The following is a 25,307-nucleotide window of genomic DNA, read 5'->3' as shown; positions in this document are numbered from 1 at the left end:
AATTTTACTAAGTGCTAATTTCCTCGCAAATAAGTTTAAATCTTTTGTTACTGTAAACTTATCTATTTTATTTGTTGGAACAAAAGTTAGACCTTTTCCTAATACTTCTACTTGAGGGTCAGTCAGAATAGTTTTGGATAAATTTATAACTTTTTTAGTTCTCAGAAGTTCTACTGCTTCTCTCTCCTCTCATTTCTGAGTGGATATCTCTTGTTTTGCTGTTCTGTGGGCTTTGTATTTTCTCCCCCTCTCCTTGTTCTTTTTTGTCCTTCCGACTGTTCCCTAAAAAAGATGTTCTATTATTTCTTCTCCTTTGAAACCTATTTTTTTCCCTCTAAACCAGAATAGTCTGCTTCTGAACTTGTTGCATAATTAACTGAATACTTTTTTTTTGTTGATAGTCATCCCAATCTCTTTCAATTTTTTTAATTTTTTTTTTAATTTTTGAACAAGCTTTATTGATATATATACACATAACCATACAATAGTATAATTCCAAAGACAATAATGGTACAGGTATATCTACAATGGTGGAGTTTCGGTAATGTCAGTTGCCATTATGTCCCGTAGGGAAGACAGTCTCAAAATGCTTGTAGGGTTTTCCTTTTCTGAAAAGTGAAACTATTAAACAAACTTAAAAATATTATAACATCACTATGTATCCGGAATAACAGTAATACAAGTTCTTAGTCTATTATTTACGTTTGCACTCAGAGCACCGCTGGATTGGCATTCAACCTGTTACCTCAAATTTTATTTTTTTACGATACTTAATTGTATCCTGTATTTTCCTTACTTCTATTACAGTCATTAATTTTTCATATTCATTATTCGCTTTCCACTCATCTACCTTATTTTTAGAGGTTTCTAAATCATTGATTAGTTTTTTTTAGTCTTAATTCATTTCATCCAGTTAAACAAGCAATCGCTAGCAAACTGTTCCCACTTTGTCTGAAAATTGTCTACAACTGGTTCACTCAGGTTAGAGCCTGTTTTTTTTTCTAATTCTTAACCCTCTGGGTATCATATTGTTTTCTATATATTTATTTAAACTTGAAATCTCCCATTTTAATTTTTGCTCTCAGAGCCTGACATAATGGTCAACAGAATATGGTATACCTATAAGAGAGTACTTACTAATAGCCTACAGACTAATCAGGTGCCAAACAACAATTCCCCACTTAAGCACAAAAGAACTGCTTCCAGTAGATAGCCAATCCAGTGCTGTATGCGTGACAGCAGAGGATATAAATATGTGGAGTATAAGGCTGAACCAACAGTAGGAAGCTAAGGACTGGTCCCCGTGACACCTGTAGCAGGCCTGTGACTAACAACCAGGATGTATTTGTGCCACTACCCATGCTCTAAAAGCCTCCCTCTGTCCAAACAGCTCTGAGGAAAAATGGGCCTTAAATTGGTCTGAGGACCCCTCTTACAAAGAAAATTCTGGAGCATCTCCATTCTGTACCTTCCTCCTCCAGAGGCAAAGACAAGACTGTATTCCAGTAAGATGGGAGGGGTTTTAGGGGATCTTAGAGTTTTGGGAATCTTTACCTCGTCCTAGTTTCAAGAGTATAATTACCAGGAGTTATGGATTGTAGACTTTTACCACCTTTATGAAAGAAATAAATAGTTTAAATTCAAAACACGTCTTTTCCACAGAAAATAGTAAGTTTAACCTCCCTTTATCATTTACCTGTTTAGACCACCACAAAATAACATTTATAACTATTATAGTATAAATATTAGAGTTTTATATTACTTTACACTTCTGATTGGATCTTTTCGGTAAAATTCACAATACACTTATTGAACTGAGAGAAAAGTAATATATACTAAACTATAGGCAAAAGCCAGTTAAATTGAAGTGAAAATATTTCAGTTTACTTTGTAATTGATGCAAACTGAGCCTTTATATCAGCCCCAGGTGTTTTCCAGTTACCTTCTGCTCATATGTTAAATTCTGTATCCCAGAGAGCTTCATTACTTTCTATGTAAGGCATCTTTCCTGTCTCTGGGATTTCAAGGTTCCACCCATTTTCTTATATAATTCATTAAATTTTGTCCTGTGAAGTCTGCATGATAATTTCTTTCCAAACTAGAAAATCTTTGCTGATTAGGCCCATAGAATGTAATGAAGCTCTATGGGAAACTGAAGCTGCCATTTTTTCAGTTTTATTTTAAATAGAAGTAATGCAAAGTGCAATGTGTTTTGTAAAAGATACACATAAATATACAAAGTATGATACTAATTTGTTAAAGTTACACAAAAACTGTGAAAACCTAATCAGAATTTGTAAAATCACAATCCTAAATATGCTGCTGTATACAAAATAAGATGCAAAATAGAATGTAATAACACATAATCTAAAGTATAAAGTAATATAAAATACAAAGCACAAAGTGTAAATGCTGTAGAACTGTCACTGGCAGATACCATCACAGGCACTGGGCTTGTCTCTCCTTCACATACAGAAATGAAACGCCCCTTGGAGAAGTATAGCAAAAACTGCCTTTTAAGAATTTCACAGTACTTTTTTTAAGATCTCACAGTGTTGAGAGATCATTTTAGATCATCTCCCGCGAGCGGAGAGCTTTAGATCGTTGGGCGTGAAGTATTGGCTTTTGTGTATACAGATAGAGAGAAAATAAGAGAAAAACATAAGATAAGGATGTCTACTATCCCTGAAAGTTCAGCCTATTTGAATAAGTTGTAGTTTCAAAGAGCAAATGCAGATATTTCATATGCAAAAATAAACATAAATGATCAATTTATAATACATTTTATACCTTGCAGCTGGTATAACAGTTTATTTGAAACACATTATGGGGAAACCAATTTTACGGTATTTAAAGGCCTTAATATTTATACAGTATGTATAGAGAGTATCGCCCATCATCAGCAGGGGATCATGAGATATTCTTTGGGAACTAAATAAAATAAAGCAAGATCCTTTGGCTTTTGGTGAGCATGATAATATTCATCTTGTTCAACTAAACTCTTTGAAATCATATGTTTTAAATCTTTAATGTAAGATGCTCAAAGGTAGAGTTAGTGCTGAATGAATCCAAATTTGAAAATATACCCAAGACATTATTTTCTCTAGAGTGTCTAACTTTCTATAATCTTTAATTGCAAGTCCAGCAGCAAAAATGTGTTTTTTTGTAAAAAAAATTCATAAAAAAAGAAATATTTTCCCATGCTTTCTGCATGAGTTTAAGTTTAAAAAAAACAAACAAAAAAAAAAACAGCAGTGAAGTGTCAGCTTAAAAATCAACTGATAATACAATGGAATCCGCTTGAATCTCGCGTCATATCCAACGCAAATTTAATCTGCCGTAATTAACAAAGCATCGCCATTGTCAAATGTTGAAATGTGTGATGTAACATACGCTCCCGCAATCTCAATCCGACGCAGATCGATGCTTGTGTCATTCCAGATGTTTTGAATTCACATTCGACTCAATTTGACCCTCTTCCCAATTTATCAAACATTCAACAGGCACGCTCGCGTATTCTCTGCCACAGCATACCTATCGTTCAAACCACCACCCTTGAGGCCGCGAATGCCATAGAAATCAATGGGAGTCTAAAAACCCAGAAAGGTTATGTTAGATGCTGCAAGAAAATGAAGCATATCACTTATTTATGTAAATTAGAAAGTTGATTACAATTGTATACTCTTTCTAAATCACACAACAAAGACGCATGTTCAGTATCTAAATAATATGTTGAACAATAACATTATAATCACATGTAATTTCAAAGGAACAGATTAATTTCAAAAGTAATTTTAATGACAGGTAATGTCTCTCTGGCAACAGGACTAGTAGATATAGCGATAAATATTTAATAAATACATTACATATTATAGCTAATTTCATTTCTTTGATCAATCTAATTTCACCATGTTTAACACATGTAATGCAAGTCCCACTGCATTTCGCACCAAATTGGAAGCAATACTTCGCACTAAATTGGACGCAATACTCAAACTCCTAAACAACCCACAAACTAGTGAAATTTTCAATCACTTTTGATTGGGAAATGCATAATCACATGATTTATGACATCAGCCAATCTGATTTAAATATACATTTTATACTATCACTAACGAATCAAATTGCTCGAAACTTGTGTCATTGATCACTCATCAGAATTTGTAAGTGCTATTTGTTACATTGTGTATTATACTTTGAAAGTATGTTTATGTGAAATTAGTATTAAAGCTAAACATTGATGATGACATTAGGACACACAGTGTAATACTATTGACAATGATTTTAAAAATTGAATAAGGTTTGATTTAATATAATCTTAAAATGATAGCTCAAAGGGATAGTCCACCTAACATTAAACAGTCATGAATCAGATACAGCAGAAATTAAAATCACCTCTTTATTGTCATATTTTCAGTGTTTTTCTTCCTTCTCTTGAATTTCATTTTCATTAAGAAATATCATCTTATAAGCCAGCCCATTTTATAACACTTGTGTAGGGGTGGTGTTTAAAAAAACACTGCAATCAGGAAGGGTTACACAGGTGCAGAGAGAAAACTGGCCCAGCTCTTAAAATATCTATTGTTTGCAAATAAATACCTATGATACCCTGATTACATGTTATATTCACAATTATTTTTCCTCAGAATAATATATATATATATATATATATATATATAGTGGTATAAATAAACACAGCATTAAAATTATTAAAAAAAAAAAGAAAAAAACATGAGATAGTCATAGCATGATTTCTAGAAATACAAATACACATTAATTTATGTGAAAATATCATATATATCAGATTTTTTTGTATAACAAATAAACAAAAAAATTACTTTCTATGAGATATTATTGTTTGTTCAGGTATATATCTAGCTATTTCTTGGACATTAACAGATGAAAAATAAAAGATTAGCTTTAGAGAAATGTGCTTGTTCATGGAAAGTAATGATATGGTATAAATAAAGTTGAAAAAACAGAATATCTGTGACATCGATGACTCTTATTTATCAACAGTCCGATGCTCATCGCTCCGTACTTGACGCACGTGTTTTTGACAGACTTTTTAATAAATAAGGGTGTCATATGTGGATTCTCTGCAGCAATGTCTGGTGAGCATATGGACTCCAGCAAATGCACCGAGATTGACGCTTTGATAAATCGGCCCCAGAGCATGCAATTTTCAAAACATTCCAATGTATTTCTATTATCAAATTTGCTTTGTTCTCTTGGTATGTTTTGTTGAAGAGTATACCTAGGTATAACCGACGATTGATGGTGGCTACATACATATGTTTCTTATTCTTCTAGCTACCAGTAGGGAATTGCTGTATGGTATTTCGATGTTGCTGTCCCTTTAAGCTAAAGGCAGAATTTAAAGGACCACTAAATACAGTAGAATTACATAATTAACAAGTGCATAATAAAAAAGACAATGCAATAACACTTACTCTGAATTTCAAATAAGCAGTAGATTTTTTGTCTGACAAATGTATTTTTTCCCCATATGCCGGCCCCCTGTATCATGTGACAGCGATTAGCCAATCACAGACTAGTATATGTATACCCTGTGAACTTGTGCACATGCTCAGTAGGAGCTGGTGCCCCAGAAAGTGTATAGTAAATTGGAAAATCTCTTAAAACTGCATACTTTAGCTGAATCATGAAAGTTTAATTTTGACTTTAGTGTCGCTTTAAGTTTCCAATCACATGACAAAAATCATGGAAATACCAATATTAAACTCCCCATCAAAGAACGAGTAATGTATTATTACTTGCTCTGAGAGTAATGTTTTGTTTTTTTCTCTCTCCCTCTCTTCTACTCAAACTATGTCAACTGCCAACTATGAGCTAGATGAAGAGTTGAGTGCATATTTGCGCTTTGGTGCACCCATAATCTGTGCTCAGTTTGGTTATTTTGGAGTGCGAGATTATGGTTGCAAAGTGGAAATATTGCTCCCTCGCAATCGCATCCTAGCGTTCAAAAGCACGCACAATCGTGGTTAAGTTTTCCCTCATAGACTTCAATGGAGCCTTGTTTTTATGCAGACAGTCTAATGGCCACAGCTTGCGTAACCCAGTCACAACTATATGTTAATATATAAGTATATGAATGTATACATTTCTATTTACGTGTTTATATTTATTAGTTGGAGTGTTGCGCTCCAACTGTAATCTAGCCCTATGTATTTGCAAGGGTTCAGTGTTTGCTTTCCACGCATATTTTCAAAGGACAATTACATAATGTTCTTTTAAATGTTATAGTTTGGATGAGGTAAGAATTTTTTTAAAAAGGTACCTAAAATCTGATCATATATATTTTGAAGGTGACCTTGTGTGATTGTTCCTGTTCTAATAGTTTTGGTAAGTACAAAATAATTATACTTTATGCAATGGCTATAATTAGGCATAATATTAAAATCTGCTTTTTATGGTTCATTAATAACTCTAGAAAAGCAACAAAACAAATTAGTTTTGAAGAGGGAACTGTTTTGTTGCCTGCAACTGTACACAAAAGTGTGAACGAGACAATAAATCAAAGGCAACAATAACACATTACACATAAAACAAAGTTTACCTGATTGGACGACTTTCTTTGCTGTCATACAGAGAAAATATTACTTCTAGTTCTTCACCCAGGTTTGAACACATTAAGCTCTTCATCTGTACAAAGAGATGGTGACTGCTTGCTGGCACTGGAGTGTCTTTCTTTCGATGTCTATGTTCCATCTAAGAAATATACAAAGGGTTAAATAAAAAGCTCTTTGTAGTTGAGAACAACATGCCAAAGAAAGAAATGCAAGAAACAAAAACATGTTTAATAGGTAGCAAAAAGGTCATTCCTTCGTACCTGAGGCAATTGCATTTACCTGATATTTTTGCACTACAACATTCAGCAAATGAAAATGCTTCTATATCTAGGTAGAAAGGCAGTGATGTGAAATATACATGGTCTTACTTAAAAGGAAATTAAACCTAAAAAATGTAAAAAAAAAAAAAAATTTTACTTCTATTATCTAATTTGCTTCATTCTCTTGGTTTTCTTTGTTGAAAATTATATTTAGGTAGACCGCTAGCTGCTTATTGGTGGCTACACATAGATGCCTCTTGTCATTGGTTAAACTATGTATTCAGCTAGCTCCCAGTAGTGTATTGCTGTACATTCAATTGGTTCAGCACCCTGTGAAGCACTTGCTGATTGGTGGCTACATTTAGCTGCCAATCAACAAGCGCTACCCTTGGTGCTGAACCAAAGATGGGCTGGCTCGTAAGCTTACATTCCTGCTTTTTCAAATAAAGATACAGTATACAACAGAAGTGAGTACACCCCTGGGCAGTATCACTTAAATATCAAATTATTCAAAATTGTATCATCTCTCAATAATTGTCTTATTTCTAAGTTGACAAGTAGAGTATTTCCTATTATAAACAATAAAAAACAAATACTTTAGAAAGATTATATTGAAAATACAGGCCCCAAAGTAGAAACTTAATGCAAGAAAAGTTGAATACACCTGTGGTCACTGACACACAAGTTAGATCACTGAAACAAAATTGAGTACACCTATGATTTCCAACTAGCCTAATTGCATGAGCATAGTTACCATAACAGTCTAATTTTTTTACTAATGGGCTGTGTCTATCTCCAATTTTGCATCATGTCTCCACATGGAAAATAATTACCAGAGGAATTTATAAATCTGATTGTAAGACTTCACAAAGATGGAAAATGATACAGGAAGATTGGTGACCAACTACAAATCAGTATAGATCGATACACAGTGCCAAAAATCAGAGCCACAGTGGCTGTCCTCCTAAAATGACGCCACAGACAGTACGCTAGCACAATCTAGCTCTGAAAAAACAGGCAACAGGCAAGTGCTTCAGATTTGGCTCAGGTATTATCGATAGAATTTGCAGTTTCTGTGACAGTTTGGACAGTGCTAAGGACACAGCATCCAAGGAAAAAAAAACTTGCTTGCTCTTCAGCACAAAACTGCAAGATTTTGCTAAACAATATGAAAAGCCTGATGAATACTGGAAGCACAATATTTGTTAAGATGGCCAAGACAAAGATACAATTTAATTTTTCGGCTCAGATGGGGTGCAGCATGTTTGGTGTGAACCTGGTCAGGATTATTACAGTGAATGCATAGTCCCAACAGTGAATGATGGAGGTGGGAGTGTGACGATATGGGGCTGCATGACTGCAAAAAGTGTTGGGGAGATGACATTTATAGATGGCACCATGAATACCTGCAATATACCAAAATACTGGCTGACAAGATGACTCCCAATCTCCAGAAGTTTGGCAGAGGGTGAATATTCCAGCATAATAACAATCCAAAGCACACTGCCAAAATCCCAAAGGAGTTTCTAAAGGAGAAACAAGTGAAAACTAAGACCTGACCAAGTATGTCACCTGACTTGAATCCAGTAGAACACCTTTGGGGTATTTTAAAGAGAATGGTAAAGGCAACACAACTCCTCCAGCAAAGAGCAGCTGAAAAAATTTATCTCTGAAGAAGGGCAGAAAATCTCTCCAGAAATTTGTACGTCACTGTTTTTCTCCATGCCAAGGAGGATTAAAGGGACAGTACACTGTAAAATTGTTTTTATATGAATGTATTTTCAATGACTTGTTAAACCAGCTGCAGAGTATAACATTTATGAAAAATTGCATTTTAAGGTTTATTTGTGTATATGAAGTAGCTTAGTAGTAGATTTTGTGCTTTTAAATCACAGCCTATTACAATGGGTTGAGTTTCAGGTAATATCATATATCATTATGTTATCACTTTGTGTACACACACTTGCTTCCTTATCTTATATTTGTCTAGAAAACCAAAGCTCAATACTTAGAGAGAACAATGGAAAATTATAATTTTATTACTTAACTATCATGCCTCCCACAGAGTGTAATCTCTTCTGCTGGCTGTGTTTATTTAGGCTATTCAAAAGAATATACTCCAGTATAGAAACTTTCAGTATAGGTTGGGATACCACAGGCTAAATCAGCTATTTCAAATGCCAAAATAGGGCTAAATGAGCTACTTGTAAACAATTTAAAACACTCCAGCAGGTAAAATAAATAATTGGGAACAATTTAAAGGGGAAACATTTTTGGGTGAATTGTCCGTTTAAGTCTGTCATCAAAAATAAAGGTGGACATGCAAAGTATTGAACAAATAAAAGGATTTGAATCTCAGTACTGAAAGGTGCACTGACTTTTGTTGCATTGATTTGCTGCTTTGGCGTCAGTATTTTTAATATAGTAAATCTAAACTGTTTTTTTTATATTTTACATAAGAGAAAATACCCTACTGTAAAACTTAGACGTAATGCAGTTACTGTTAGGTTATACAATTTTGAATCATTAGGTAAATTGCATTGGGGTGTACTCACTTCTGTTCTATACTGTACCAACAAAATGAAGAAAAGCTGATAATAAAAGTAAATTAGAAAGTTGTGTAAAATTGCATGCTCTATCTGAATAATGAAAGAACAAATTTGGGTTCAGTATCCCTTTAACACTCAGAGGTCCTGGACGGCGTTACTAGCACTTTCTTAATGACTCCATACATGTAAGTGGATGTTTTCATTATTGTTGTGCTGTTTGCTTCAATTACTGCACCATGAGGAAACTTCATTTTTGGGATGATCACATTTACATCTCTACAGTGCAAATTTAGATTAGGAATTGGACTATTCAGTCTCTTTTATTATGATTTTTTTATAATTATTATAATTTATTTTATACTAATTATCTATCAGTATTATTGCACTGATTTGGTGGTGAGTGGTAGGCGCCCCCAACTGTTAAAAACATAATTTATGCTTACCTGATAAATGTATTTCTCTTGTAGTGTAGTCAGTCCACGGGTCATCCATTACTTATGGAATATATCTCTTCCTAACAGGAAGCTGCAAGAGGATCACCCAGCAGAGCTTGCTACATAGCTCCTCCCCTCACATGTCATATTCAGTCATTCGACCAAAGCAGATGAGAAAGGAGAAACCATAGGGTGCAGTGGTGACTGGAGTTTAATTAAAATTTAGGTCTGCCTTAAAGACAGGGCGGGCCGTGGACTGACTACACTACAAGAGAAATAAATTTATCAGGTAAGCATAAATTATGTTTTCTCTTGTTAAGTGTAGTCAGTCCACGGGTCATCCATTACTTATGGAATACCAATACCAAAGCTAAAGTACACGGATGAAGGGAGGGACAAGGCAGGAACATTAAACAGAAGGAACCACTGCCTGAAGTACCTTTCTCCCAAAAATAGCCTCCGAAGAAGCAAAAGTGGCAAATTTGTAAAATTTTGAAAAGGTGTGAAGCGAAGACGAAGTCGCAGCCTTGCAAATCTGTTCAACAGAGGCCTCATTTTTAAAGGCCCAGGTGGAAGCCACAGCTCTAGTAGAATGAGCTGTAATCCTTTCAGGAGGCTGCTGTCCAGCAGTCTCATAGGCTAAACGTATTATGCTACGAAGCCAAAAAGAGAGAGAGGTAGCCGAAGCCTTTTGACCTCTTCTCTGTCCAGAGTAAACGACAAACAGGGAAGAAGTTTGACGAAAATATTTAGTTGCCTGCAAATAGAACTTCAGGGCACGGACTACGTCCAAATTATGCAAAAGTCGTTCCTTCTTTGAAGAAGGGTTAGGACACAGTGATGGAACAACAATCTCTTGATTGATATTCCTGTTAGTAACTACCTTAGGTAAGAACCCAGGTTTAGTACGCAGAACTACCTTGTCTGAATGAAAAATCAGATAAGGAGAATCACAATGTAAGGCAGATAACTCAGAGACTCTTCGAGCCGAGGAAATAGCCATCAAAAACAAAACCTTCCAGGATAACAGCTTGATATCAATGGAATGAAGGGGTTCAAATGGAACGCCTTGAAGAACATGAAGAACTAAGTTTAAGCTCCACGGCGGAGCAACAGTCTTAAACACAGGCTTAATCCTAGTTAAAGCCTGACAAAAAACCTGAACGTCTGGAACTTCAGCCAGACGTTTGTGTAGAAGAATAGACAGAGCAGAAATCTGTCCCTTTAACGAACTAGCAGATAAGCCCTTTTCTAAACCCTCTTGTAGAAAGGACAATATCCTAGGAATCCTAACCTTACTCCATGAGTAACTCTTGGATTCGCACCAATATAAATATTTACGCCATATCTTATGGTAAATTTTTCTGGTAACAGGCTTCCTAGCCTGTATTAAGGTATCAATAACCGACTCCGAGAAGCCACGCTTTGATAGAATCAAGCGTTCAATCTCGATGCAGTCAGCCTCAGAGAAATTAGATTTGGATGTTTGAAAGGACCCTGAATTAGAAGGTCCTGTCTCAGAGGTAGAGACCACGGTGGACAGGACGACATGTCCACTAGGTCTGCATACCAGGTCCTGCGTGGCCACGCAGGCGCTATCAGAATCACCGAAGCTCTCTCCTGTTTGATCTTGGCAATCAAATGAGGAAGCATCGGGAAGGGTGGAAACACATAAGCCATGTTGAAGACCCAAGGGGCTGTCAGAGCATCTATCAGCACCGCTCCCGGGTCCCTGGACCTGGATCCGTAACAAGGAAGCTTGGCGTTCTGGCGAGACGCCATGAGATCCAGATCTGGTTTGCCCCAACGAAGAATCAGTTGAGCAAAGACCTCCGGATGAAGTTCCCACTCCCCTGGATGAAAAGTCTGGCGACTTAGAAAATCCGCCTCCCAGTTCTCTACGCCTGGGATGTAAATCGCTGACAGGTGGCAAGAGTGAGACTCTGCCCAGCGAATTATCTTTGAGACTTCCAACATCGCTAGGGAACTTCTGGTTCCCCCTTGATGGTTGATGTAAGCCACAGTCGTGATGCTGTCCGACTGAAATCTGATGAACCTCAGAGTTGCTAACTGAGGCCAAGCTAGGAGAGCATTGAATATTGCTCTTAATTCCAGAATATTTATTGGGAGGAGTTTCTCCTCCTGAGTCCATAATCCCTGAGCTTTCAGGGAGTTCCAGACTGCGCCCCAGCCTAGAAGGCTGGCGTCTGTTGTTACAATCGTCCAATCTGGCCTGCGAAAGGTCATCCCCTTGGACAGATGTGGCCGAGAGAGCCACCATAGAAGAGAATCTCTGGTCTCTTGATCCAGACTTAGTAGGGGGGACAAATCTGAGTAATCCCCGTTCCACTGACTTAGCATGCACAATTGCAGCGGTCTGAGATGCAGGCACGCAAATGGTACTATGTTCATTGCCGCTACCATTAAGCCGATTACATCCATGCACTGAGCTACTGACGGGTGTGGAATGGAATGAAGGACACGGCAAGCATTTAGAAGTTTTGATAACCTGGCCTCTGTCAGGTAAATTTTCATCTCTACAGAATCTATAAGAGTCCCTAGAAAGGGAACTCTTGTAAGTGGTAATAGAGAACTCTTTTCCACGTTCACCTTCCACCCATGCGACCTCAGAAATGCCAGAACTATCTCTGTATGAGACTTGGCAGTTTGAAAACTTGACGCTTGTATCAGAATGTCGTCTAGGTACGGAGTCACCGCTATGCCTCGCGGTCTTAGTACCGCCAGAAGTGAGCCCAGAACTTTTGTAAAGATTCTTGGAGCCGTAGCTAATCCGAAGGGAAGAGTTACAAACTGGTAATGCCTGTCTAGGAAAGCAAATCTTAGGTACCGATAATGATCCTTGTGAATCGGTATGTGAAGGTAGGCATCCTTTAAATCCACTGTGGTCATGTACTGACCCTCTTGGATCATGGGAAGGATGGTTCGAATAGTTTCCATTTTGAATGATGGAACTCTTAGAAATTTGTTTAGGATTTTTAAGTCCAAGATTGGTCTGAAGGTTCCCTCTTTCTTGGGAACCACAAATAGATTTGAATAGAATCCCTGCCCGTGTTCCGTCCGCGGAACTGGGTAGATCACCCCCATTAGTAAAAGGTCTTGTACACAGCGTAGAAACGCCTCTTTCTTTATTTGGTTTGCTGATAACCTTGAAAGATGAAATCTCCCTCGTGGAGGAGAAGTTTTGAAGTCCAGGAGATATCCCTGAGATATGATCTCCAACGCCCAGGGATCCTGGACATCTCTTGCCCAAGCCTGGGCGAAGAGAGAAAGTCTGCCCCCCACTAGATCCGTTTCCGGATAGGGGGCCCTCTCTTCATGCTGTCTTGGGGGCAGCAGCAGGTTTCTTGGCCTGCTTGCCCTTGTTCCAGGACTGGTTAACTTTCCAGCCCTGCCTGTAACGAGCAACAGCTCCTTCCTGTTTTGGAGCGGAGGAAGTTGATGCTGCTCCAGCCTTGAAGTTACGAAAGGCACGAAAATTAGACTGTTTGGCCTTTGATTTGGCCCTGTCCTGAGGTAGAGCATGGCCCTTACCTCCCGTAATGTCAGCTATAATGTCTTTCAAGCCGGGCCCGAATAAGGTCTGCCCTTTTAAAGGAATATTAAGCAATTTAGATTTAGAAGTCACGTCAGCTGACCAGGATTTAAGCCATAGCGCTCTGCGCGCTTGGATGGCGAATCCAGAGTTCTTAGCCGTAAGTTTGGTTAAATGTACGACGGCATCAGAAACAAATGCGTTAGCTAGCCTAAGTGCTTTAAGCTTGTTCATAATTTCATCCAATGGAGCTGTGCGAATGGCCTCTTCCAGAGACTCAAACCAGAATGCCGCCGCAGCAGTGACAGGCGCAATGCATGCAAGGGGCTGTAAGATAAAACCTTGTTGAACAAACATTTTCTTAAGGTAACCCTCTAATTTCTTATCCATTGGATCTGGAAAGGCACAACTATCCTCCACCGGGATAGTGGTACGCTTAGCTAAGTAGAAACTGCTCCCTCCACCTTAGGGACCGTCTGCCATAAGTCTCGTGTGGTGGCGTCTATAGGAAACATTTTCCTAAATATGGGAGGAGGGGAAAAGGGCACACCAGGTCTATCCCACTCCTTGCTAATAATCTCTGTAAGCCTTTTAGGTATAGGAAACACGTCAGTACACACCGGTACCGCATAGTATCTATCCAACCTACATAATTTTTCTGGAATTGCAACCGTGTTACAATCATTCAGAGCCGCTAATACCTCCCCTAGCAATATGCGGAGGTTCTCAAGCTTAAATTTAAAATTAGAAATCTCTGAATCCAGTCTCCCTGGATCAGATCCGTCACCCACAGAATGAAGCTCTCCGTCTTCACGTTCTGCAAACTGTGACGCAGTATCTGACATGGCTCTCACCTCATCCGCGTGCTCTGTCCTTAACCCAGAGCTATCGCGCTTGCCTCTTAATTCTGGCAATTTAGATAATACTTCTGTCATAACAGTAGCCATGTCTTGCAAAGTGATTTGTAAGGGCCTCCCTGATGTACTTGGCGCCACAAAATCACGCACCTCCTGAGCGGGAGGCGAAGGTACTGACACGTGAGGAGAGTTAGTCGGCATAACTTCCCCCTCGTTGTCTGGTGATAATTTCTTTACATGTAAAGATTGACTTTTATTTAAAGTAGCATCAATGCAATTAGTACATAAATTTCTATTGGGCTCCACATTGGCCTTTAAACATAGTGAACAAAGAGATTCATCTGTGTCAGACATGTTTAAACAGACTAGCAATGAGACTAGCAAGCTTGGAAATACTTTTCTAAATAAATTTACAAGCAATATAAAAAACGCTACTGTGCCTTTAAGAAGCACAAAAAGCTGTCACAGTTGAAATAACAATGAACCAAAATAGTTATAGCAACCAATTTTTCACAGTAAATGTATTAAGTTAGCAAAGGATTGCACCCACCAGCAAATGGATGATTAACCCCTTAATACCCAAAAACGGATTAACAATTTAATAATTAACGTTTTTCTCACAGTCAAAACACACTCTCACAGGTCTGCTGTGACTGATTACCTCCCTCAAAATGAATTTTGAATACCCCTGAGCTCTCTAGAGACGATCTGGATCATGGAGGATGAAGTAGACAGATTGTGACTGAATTTTTACTGCGCAAAAAAGCGCTAAAATATGCCCCTCCCACTCATATTACAACAGTGGGGAAGCTCAGAAAACTGTTTCTATGCAGAAAACAAAGATGGCCATGTGGTAAAAATCATGCCCCAATAAGTTTTATCACCAAGTACCTCACAAAAAACGATTAACATGCCAGTAAACGTTTTAAACATACATTTGAAAAGTTATGAATTGTTATTAATAAGCCTGCTACCAGTCGCTTTTACTGCAGTTAAGGCTCATACATTATTTCAATATTAACAGTATTTTCAGAGTCAATTCCATTCCTTAGAAAAATACATTCAGTGTACACACACTCATCAGCCTAATACCAGTCGCTATCACTGCATTTAAGGCTGAACTTACTTTACATTGGTATCAGCAGTATTTTCTCAGTCAATCCATTCCTCAGAAAAATAATTACTGCACATACCTCATTTGCAGGGGGGGGCCCTGCATGCTATTCCCCTTCTCTGAAGTTACCTCACTCCTCAGATGAGAACAGCCAGTGGATCTTAGTTACGTCTGCTAAGATCATAGAAAACGCAGGCAGATTCTTCTTCTAATGCTGCCTGAGAACAAACAGCACACTCCGGTGCCATTTAAAATAACAAACTTTTGATTGTAGAAATAAACTAAGTTAAAAAACACCACAGACCTCTCACAGCGACCTATCTAGTTAGGCTGCAAGAGAATGACTGAATATGACATGTGAGGGGAGGAGCTATGTAGCAAGCTCTGCTGGGTGATCCTCTTGCAGCTTCCTGTTAGGAAGAGATATATTCCATAAGTAATGGATGACCCGTGGACTGACTACACTTAACAAGAGGAAAGTGGGGGTTCTCCTTCTGAACTACTAAGCCCCAAGTAATGAGGAACAAATCAAATAATCCAAGTATATCCCCCCCCAATATTTCTTGAGTTCTTTTCTTGACACTAAATAAAGGTACAAAAAGGTCAACCTTCAAGATCTCCTTTGTAGCATCCCAAATACCTTAAGAGATCTGAATACATCTGTGAAGCCAAATCTCTAAATTAGGGCTATCCAAACTATATTCCACAACCAAATCTTTTGAGTGGCCCCTCAGAACTACTGTGCAGAACAGTAAATTGTCACTTAAAAACAACAGTTTTATACTTCTCATTGGTGAAGCATGTGTATCTTGGTCTTTTGGAAAAGCTCTATTTGACAAAGCAAGCATCATGTGTGGGCCAAGTGCTATGGTGATGAGGCGAGTTTGTCTTTCCAGTTTGACCTTTCTAATAGCTTCATATGGGGTACAATTGAGTTTTTACTGCACTTTACATTCATATGTAGGGATGCACATTCGTAATATTCGTAATAGAAAGAATGCCGAATATGCCCGCCACCAGCATTCATTCAATACCGAATATAAAATATGCACATCCTAATTCATAATGTTGAGTCCATTACAAGCATACCCCAGTTTATGGGAATTCACAAAACACAGTGTTAATTGTAATAAGGAAAGTCTACCCAGCAGAATGGCTGTGCAATAAAATGGTTATTACTATTATTGGATGGGGCAAACATGTTTTTGATGGTGAATAGACTCTCACTCTTTACACATAGTACGCTTAGTAATTGGCTGGTAACCGATTAATTGGTTCTATTCATTTTTGTATTTAAAAATTTTCTTGTATTTTTATTTATTACATATTAAAGGTTAGTTGTGTTTGTGTAATGCTAGGCATTGTTCTAATGATGTGTATGACCAGCCTTACTTCGTAAAATGTGAACACCCAAAAAAAATAATTCTCTTTATCCTTATATCTTTGGAGATTTCTTTAAAACAATATTATTTAAACCCTGGGCATATCATATCAAATAATACATTCTAATAGATAAGTGTGTAGATTAGAAGAATTTGTTTATTGCTTGTAGTAAAAATCATTAAGTTAATAATTACTGAAGCATTTGTATCAAAGTTTGTATATTTCAGCTGTGTGTGTGTATATATTTATGAGCATATATTATTATAATTATTATTGCTGTTAATAATTATTATTATTGTTATTGTAACATTTGTTACTAGTATCTCCTTTTATATTTACCTTTAACTAAAATGTGATTAGGTGTTATCTTTGGTATAAGTGTAAAATTACTTTTTATAAAATTATAGTTAAAACCCACCAAAAAAATTAGCAAAAAAACCCCCCACAACATACAGTAATTAAACAGTTTCACCAACATACGTCTTTAATGCTAACAACATATAATATGTGTAGTTTTCTCAATGAAAAATACCTTACAGTGGGGCTTAAATGTAAGCAGCATTTAACCGTTTCATGACAGGGTTATAATGTCTACATCGGAACAACGTTCCGATGTAGACAAATTGAAATCACACAATCTCACTATATAGGAGGGGTGATAACTATATCAGGCCTTTTGGACTTATGTTTTTTTAATATTAGAGGTATAGCCTAGATATATTGGGTGGTCACATCCTCCACATGCCTAGTTCTTATATTGTGTAGACCAAGAATATTGCCTTTTCAAAGGTAACTTACTCTGTTATATTGGGGTGTTATATAATGACAACAATATTTTTTCCACCCACATTACCAAGTAACCCCTTATGTTTTCCTTTCCCTTGGATATATATCACATCTAGCTATGTGAGATCATATGTGATGGGCATAGGGCCCATGCCCAGTCACCAGGTTTCTACTAAGTGAATAGGAAATATGTGATTTCCAATTAGAATGCAACTCCCCTTATGCTCTACTTTATATCAGTGAAAAATCACATGACAATATTGTTGCTTTTATAGAAGAAGCTATATCACCTCACTTTATAAATATATAATCTTTATTATGAGTATGTGAGCACTCTGGTTTATTCAGATGAAGCATATGGAACCTACTTAGCAGGCTAGTCCTATCTGTTGGAGTGGAGCTGCCCTTAGACCCACCTTAATTAATATACAGTGGCTATATGACAATATCATTAGAATATCAGTAGATTTTATACCTATAAATTTGGAATATACATCATGTTGTTTATGTTATTTATTTGAACCTTTATAGCAGTTGTGGAATATTCTGGGGACCGAGTATCTCGCATAGTAGTGATTATATTTTTGTACGTGTTAAAATCTGTGACTTGCTGGTCATTGTTTTATTTTTATTCATATTTTTCTCTCAACGCTGTATTAGCCTTGCTACGCAGTTTCTCTTACCCATACCGCAACCCTTACCACTCTTTTAATGGCAATTCTTACAGCTCATCATAGCGCTGTCCTTATTTTGTCCACTTGGTCTAGCTAGATTGGTCACCTTCACTCATTCTTTTCCTAGTGCAGTAAGATTGTAAATCATACTCCCTCTAAAGATAAATAATTGTGTTGGGGTCCATGAGCGGCCCAATGTAGCGTGTGAGGGACTCACATTATATAAAATGAGGTTTCAGTTTTGCTTGTTTATTATCTTAATTGCTACTATACTCATTGTTTTTGCGGGAAAGCAGGCGATTGTATTACCAAACATAATGTCCATGTACTCTGTTTCACTGTTTTTGTATAACTTGTATATTTAACTTCTGTACTGCTTAATAACCTCAATAAAAACTTTCAAAAGAAAAAAGAAAAAAAAAAATCACATGATCGCAAGATTTCAATTATTGGATCGGGTCTGGGGGGCGTCCTTATGACACTAGGAACGCCCTCTAGGCCACGATCAAATCCAGGAAGCGCAGTTGGCTTCAGGACAGCCATTGGCTATGACATTGTATTCCGCCATAATGGTGCTAAAGCCCAGCGCCGTTTTGACGGAATACAATGGCATAACGGTGGCAAAAGGTTAAAAACAGCTCTGCACAGGATTGCAAATGGATCAGCAGTTTAAGTGTTAAAATTAAATGTCACTCTGAATCATGAAAGTTTAATTTTTACTTTACCGTCCCATTTAACAATGACATGTATTCATTAATCTTCTTTAAATTCAAGTAAACTTGTAGATTTGGGAAAATATATTTCATCAAAAGTATATTCAATTATTTAGTAAGGTTATAATAATTATTATTATTGTAAAGCATTTCTTTCATACATAGATATTTTGCATTGCAACTTACCGTACTGATAACTTTATACTTACAAAAGCAGTGTCTTATGAGTATGTCATGAAACTGCGGTTTCACATTTATTTCCCTCCACTAAAGGTTTTTCATCGAAAGCACTTGTAATAACCAGAGATCATATAACGGTCATATCAGTCATTATTGTTAGAGCTTGTAAATCAACAAACCCGATTTACTTGGTAGAAACTATATTCACTTTCTGTAAAGACTTGAAATTAGAACATCCTGTAAAAGGTATCACTCAATAATTGAATTTAAAATAAGCATTTACTTACCAGTCTATATAATTCTGTAACACTGATATCATCTGGATCTACCATTGCAAACTCTTTCCGTGGAACCAAGTCTAGTCCCAACTGCCTGTAAAAATAAAATAAATAAAATCATATATACTGTGTGTATATGTGTATATATATATATATATATATAAATAAATATACATAAATATATATATATATAATATATATATATATATATATATATTATATATATATATATATATATATATATATATATATACAGTATCTCACTAAAGTGGGTACACCCCTCAAAATAACTCAACACAGCCATTAATGTCTAAACCGTTGGCAACAAAAGTGAGTACACCCCTAAGTGGAAATGTCCAAATTGGGGCCCAAAGTGTCAATATTTTGTGTGGCCACAATTATTTTAAAGCACTGCCTTAACCCCTTTGGGCATGGAGTTCACCAGAGCTTCACAGGTTGTCACTGGAGTCCTCTACCACTCTCCATGATGACATCACAAAGCGCTTCCCTATCTTCTGTTTGAGAAGCCCTCACAGATGCTCAATAGGGTTTAGGTCTGGAGACATGCTTGGCCAGTCCATCACCTTTGCCCTCAGCTTCTAAAGCAAAGCAGTGGTCGTCTTGGAGGTGTGTTTGGGGTCGTTATCATTTTGGAATACTGCCCTGCAGTCCAGTCTCCAAAGGGAGGGGATCATGCTCTGCTTCAGTATGTCACAGTACATGTTGGTTCCCTCAATGAACAGTAGCTCCACAGTGCCGGCAGCACTCATGCAGGCCCAGACCATGACACTCCCACCACCATGCTTGACTGTAGGCAAGACACACTTGTCTTTGTACTCCTCACCTGGTTGCCGCCACAGACGCTTGACACCATCTGGACCAAATAAGTTTATCTTGGTCTCATCGGACCACAGGAAATGTTTCCAGTAATCTATGTCCTTAGTCTGCTTGTCTTCAGCAAACTGTTTGCAGGCTTTCTTGTGCATCATCTTTAGAAGAGGCTTCCTTCTGGGACAACAGCCATGCAGACCAATTTGATGCAGTGTGCAGCGTGTGGTCTGAGCGCTGACCGGCTGACCCCCCCACCCCTCCAACCTCTGCTGCAATGCTGGCAGCACTTATAAATCTATTACCCAAAGGCAACCTCTGGATATGACGCTGAGCATGTGCACTCAACTTTTTTTGGTCGACCATGGCGAGGCTTGTTCTGAGTAGAACCTGTCCTGTGAAACTGCTGTATGGTCTTGCCCACCGTGCTGCAGCTCAGTTTCAGGGTCTTAGCAATCTTCTTATAGCCTAGGCCATCTTTATGTAGAGCAATAATTATTTTTTTTCAGATCCCCAGAGAGTTCTTTGCCATGAGGTGCCATGTTGAACTTCCAGTGACCAGTATGAGAGAGTGTGAGAGCGATAACACCAAATTTAACACACCTGCTCTCCATTCACACCTGAGACCTTGTAACACTAACAAGTCACATGGCACTGGGGAGGGAAAATAGCTAATTGGGCCCAATTTGGATAGTTCCACTTAGGGGTGTACTCACTTTTGTTGCTAACGGTTTAGACATTAATGGCTGTGTGTTAAGTTATTTTGAGGGGACAGCAAATTTACACTGTAACACAGGCTGTACACTCACTACTTTACATTGTAGCAAAGTGTCAATTCTTGAGTTTTGTCACATGAAAAGATATAATAAATTATTTACAAAAATGTGAGGGGGTGTACTCACTTTTGTGGGATACTGTATACAGGTGTATATATATTCCTTCTTAACGCTTAAGAATAAAATAGACCAATTCACATACAGATCAGTGCTTTGCCCAAAACATTCTGAATACGTAACAAGCTATTACTCTTTCAATGTGTCCACTTCTAATATATGGGACAAATACCGGTATATCTAATTAATAAATTACACAGTACATCCCATAAGTGGTTATTAAAAGTCATCTATGTTTTTAAGGTCACAGTTCAGTCTACATTGTAATTTTAGTGTTTCTGAGAAAGTAAAAAATTAAAATAAAAAATGTACTATGTTGAAGGTTGATAAAATGCTTCCTTTTAAGTAAAAATTAAGTAAGGCAATTATCTTTAGTTTTTTTTCTATTTTAGAAAGGAATTAAAAGGAATACTGATATTATATTCTGCCTATACAAAGTAATAGTACTACAACCGCATTTACAGTGCATTAGACAAACTTAGTGTACATATCAATACATGTTTCTCAGGGGAGCAACATTCTAAAACTGGCATCAATTATAATAATCATGTAAAAAAAAGATAAAAAAAAATATTAGGTATGGCCGTAATTGCCACTTAAACTGTCATTCCCTATAAGGGGTAATATAATCACCCTACAGACTGACATTCAGTATTGTAGCAAATACATTAATAATATATATTGTGTCCTAGGGAGAACTGCAAAACCAAGAGACAGCACAGCACGAGTCCTGGAAACTCAAACTATACTGTTGGCATATAAAAAGTAATGGCTGGCATTTTCCATCTGATGAACTGTCATTATCACTATAAAGTAGTCGCTAATGCTAGCGTGACAATAGATTGTTCCCATGTGATAAGAACAAGCCAATAAGCCAAGAAAGTCTACCAGAGTGTCTCTAAAAAAAGTACTAACCAAGATTGACATTTATCTAATTCAACTTCTGTTCTATGTCCAAAAATGAAAAAATGCAGAAAAGGATTAGTATATACAAAATATTTTGTATTATTTTTGTTAAATTAAAAATATATGTAAAAGCAAAGTAAATAAAGCAAAATATGAAAAATTTGAATAGAGAATAGAAAATGCCACAAGTATGACAGAAATGGGCTATTGATAAACTAATACATTCTCTAATTGCTCCAAAGTATGTCAGCCTGTCATAGCCAAACTGAATGTTCTAAACTACCATAAATAATAGGAATAATAAGTAAAAAAGGATTTACCATAATATCGCCTAGATTTAGAGTTCTGCGGCCAAAGAGGTGCGTTAGCTACGCGTGCTTTTTTTCTACCGCACCTTTTAAATACCGCTGGTATTTAGAGTTCACAGAATGGCTGGGTTTTCAGTGCGTTAGGCTCCAAAAAGGGAGCGTAGAGCATAATTTAACGCCACTGCAACTCTCGATACCAGCGGTGCTTACGGACGCGGCCAGCTTCAAAAACGTGCTCGTGCACAATTCCCCCATAGAAAACAATGGGGCTGTTTGAGCTGAAAAAAAAACCTAACACCTGCAAAAAAGCCGCGTTCAGCTCCTAACGCAGCCCCATTGTTTTCTAAGGGGAAACACTTCCTACTTCTGCACCTAACACCCTAACATGTACCCCGAGTCTAAACACCCCTAACCTTACACTTATTAACCTCTAATCTGCCGCCCCCGCTATCGCTGACACCTGCATATTTTTTTTAACCCTTAATCTGCCGCTCCGTAAACCGCCGCTACTTACATTATCCCTATGTACCCCTAATCTGTTGCCCCTAACACCGCCGACCCCTATATTATATTAACCCCTAATCTGCCCCCCACCTGATCACACTTATTAACCCCTAATCTGCCGAGCGGACCGCACCGCTACTATAATAAAGTTATTAACCCCTAATCCGCCTCAATAACCCTATAAGAAATAGTATTAACCCCTAATCTGCCCTCCCTAACATCGCCGACACCTAACTTCAATTATTAACCCCTAATCTGCCGACCGATTCTCGCCGCTACTGTAATAAATGGATTAACCCCTAAAGCTAAGTCTAACCCTAACACTAACACCCCCCCTAAGTTAAATATAATTTAAATCTAACGAAATAAATTAACTCTTATTAAATAAATTATTCTTATTTAAAGCTAAATACTTACCTGTAAAATAAACCCTAATATAGATTATTTTACAGGTAACTTTGTATTTATTTTAACCAGGTACAATAGCTATTAAATAGTTAAGAACTATTTAATAGCTAAAATAGTTAAAATAATTACAAAATTACCTGTAAAATAAATCCTAACCTAAGTTACAATTAAACCTAACACTACACGATCAATAAATTAATTAAATAAAATACCTACAATTATCTACAATTAAACCTAACACTACACTATCAATAAATTAATTAAATACAATATCTACAAATAAATACAATGAAATAAACTAACTAAGTTACAAAAAATAAAAAAAATATTTACAAACATTAGACAAAAATTACAAACAATTTTAAACTAATTACACCTACTCTAAGCCCCCCTAATAAAATAACAAAGCCCCCCAAAATAAAAAAATGCCCTACCCTATTCTAAATTAAAAAAGTTCAAAAGCTCTTTTACCTTACCAGCCCTGAACAGGGCCCTTTGCGGGGCATGCCCCAAAGAATTCAGCTCTTTTGCCTGTAAAAAAAACACATACAATACCCCCCCCCCAACATTACAACCCACCACCCACATACACCTCGCCGGGTATCACACCGATCCGTCCTGGCTCCGGAATCTTCATCCAAGCCCAAGCAGGGGCTGGCGATCCATAATCCGGCGGCTGAAGAGGTCCAGAAGAGGCTCCAAAGTCTTAATCCTATCCGGGAAGAAGAGACGATCCGGACCGGCAACCATCTTGATACAAGTGGCATCTTCTATCTTCATCCGATGAGGAACGGGCTCCATCTTGCAGACCTCCGACGCGGAACATCCTGCTGGCCCGACGGACTACCGACGAATGTAGCCTCCTTTAAGGGACGTCATCCAAGATGGCGTCCCTCGAATTCCGATTGGCTGATAGGATTCTATCAGCCAATCGGAATTAAGGAAGGAAAATTCTGATTGGCTGATGGAATAAGCCAATCAGAATCAAGTTCAATCCGATTGGCTGATCCGATCAGCCAATCAGATTGAGCTTGCATTCTATTGGCTGATCGGAACAGCCAATAGAATGCAAGCTCAATCTGATTGGCTGATTGGATCAGCCAATCGGATTGAACTTGATTCTGATTGGCTGATTCCATCAGCAAAATCAGAATAGAATAGGGTAGGGCATTTTTTTTATTTTGGGGGTCTTTGTTATTTTATTAGGGGGCTTAGAGTAGGTGTAATTAGTTTAAAATTGTTGTAATATTTTTCTTATGTTTGTAAATATTTTTTTATTTTTTGTAACTTAGTTCTTTTTTATTTTTTTGTACTTTAGTTAGTTTATTTCATTGTATTTATTTGTAGATATTGTATTTAATTAATGTATTGATAGTGTAGTGTTAGGTTTAATTGTAGATAATTGTAGGTATTTTATTTAATTAATTTATTGCTAGTGTAGTGTTAGGTTTATTGTTAACTTAGGTTAGGATTTATTTTACAGGTAATTTTGTAATTATTTTAACTAGGTAGCTATTAAATAGTTCTTAACTATTTAATAGCTATTGTACCTGGTTAATAATAATTACAAAGTTGCCTGTAAAATAAATATTAATCCTAAAATAGCTAAGATATAATTATAATTTATATTGTAGCTATATTAGGATTTATTCTACAGGTAAGTATTTAGATTTAAATAGAAATAATTTATTTAATAAGACTTAATTTATTTTGTTAGATAAAAAACAGAATTTATGCTTACCTGATAATTACTTTCTCCAACGGTGTGTCCGGTCCACGGCGTCATCCTTACTTGTGGGATATTCTCTTCCCCAACAGGAAATGGCAAAGAGCCCAGCAAAGCTGGTCACATGATCCCTCCTAGGCCTCCGCCTACCCCAGTCATTCGACCGACGGAAGGAGGAATATGCATAGGAGAAATCATATGATACCGTGGTGACTGTAGTTAGAGAAAATAATTCATCAGACCTGATTAAAAAAAACCAGGCGGGGGCCGTGGACCGACACACCGTGGAGAAAGTAATTTATCAGGTAAGCATAAAATTCTGGTTGTTCTCCAACATAGGTGTGTCCGGTCCACGGCGTC

At 37.2% G+C, this 25,307-nt stretch overlaps 1 protein-coding gene across 1 annotated transcript in view; it reads right to left on the bottom strand.

Moving 5' to 3' along the window:
- DOCK4 (dedicator of cytokinesis 4) overlaps nt 1-19,468 on the bottom strand; it is a gene marked incomplete at its 5' end in the record, with an annotated part of 608,904 nt that extends 589,436 nt beyond the window's left edge. The window contains 2 exon segments of the mRNA XM_053716722.1: nt 6,581-6,732; nt 19,384-19,468. Coding sequence (XP_053572697.1) covers nt 6,581-6,732; nt 19,384-19,468 — 237 coding nt within the window.
- Nucleotides 19,469-25,307: the final 5,839 nt, after the last annotated feature.

Source organism: Bombina bombina, chromosome 6 (assembly GCF_027579735.1).
Source record: "Bombina bombina isolate aBomBom1 chromosome 6, aBomBom1.pri, whole genome shotgun sequence".
In the NCBI taxonomy this organism is placed as follows: Eukaryota; Metazoa; Chordata; class Amphibia; order Anura; family Bombinatoridae; genus Bombina; species Bombina bombina.
The sequence above is the reverse complement of the archived record's forward strand: the minus strand, read 5'-3'. Positions and strand labels throughout refer to the sequence as shown.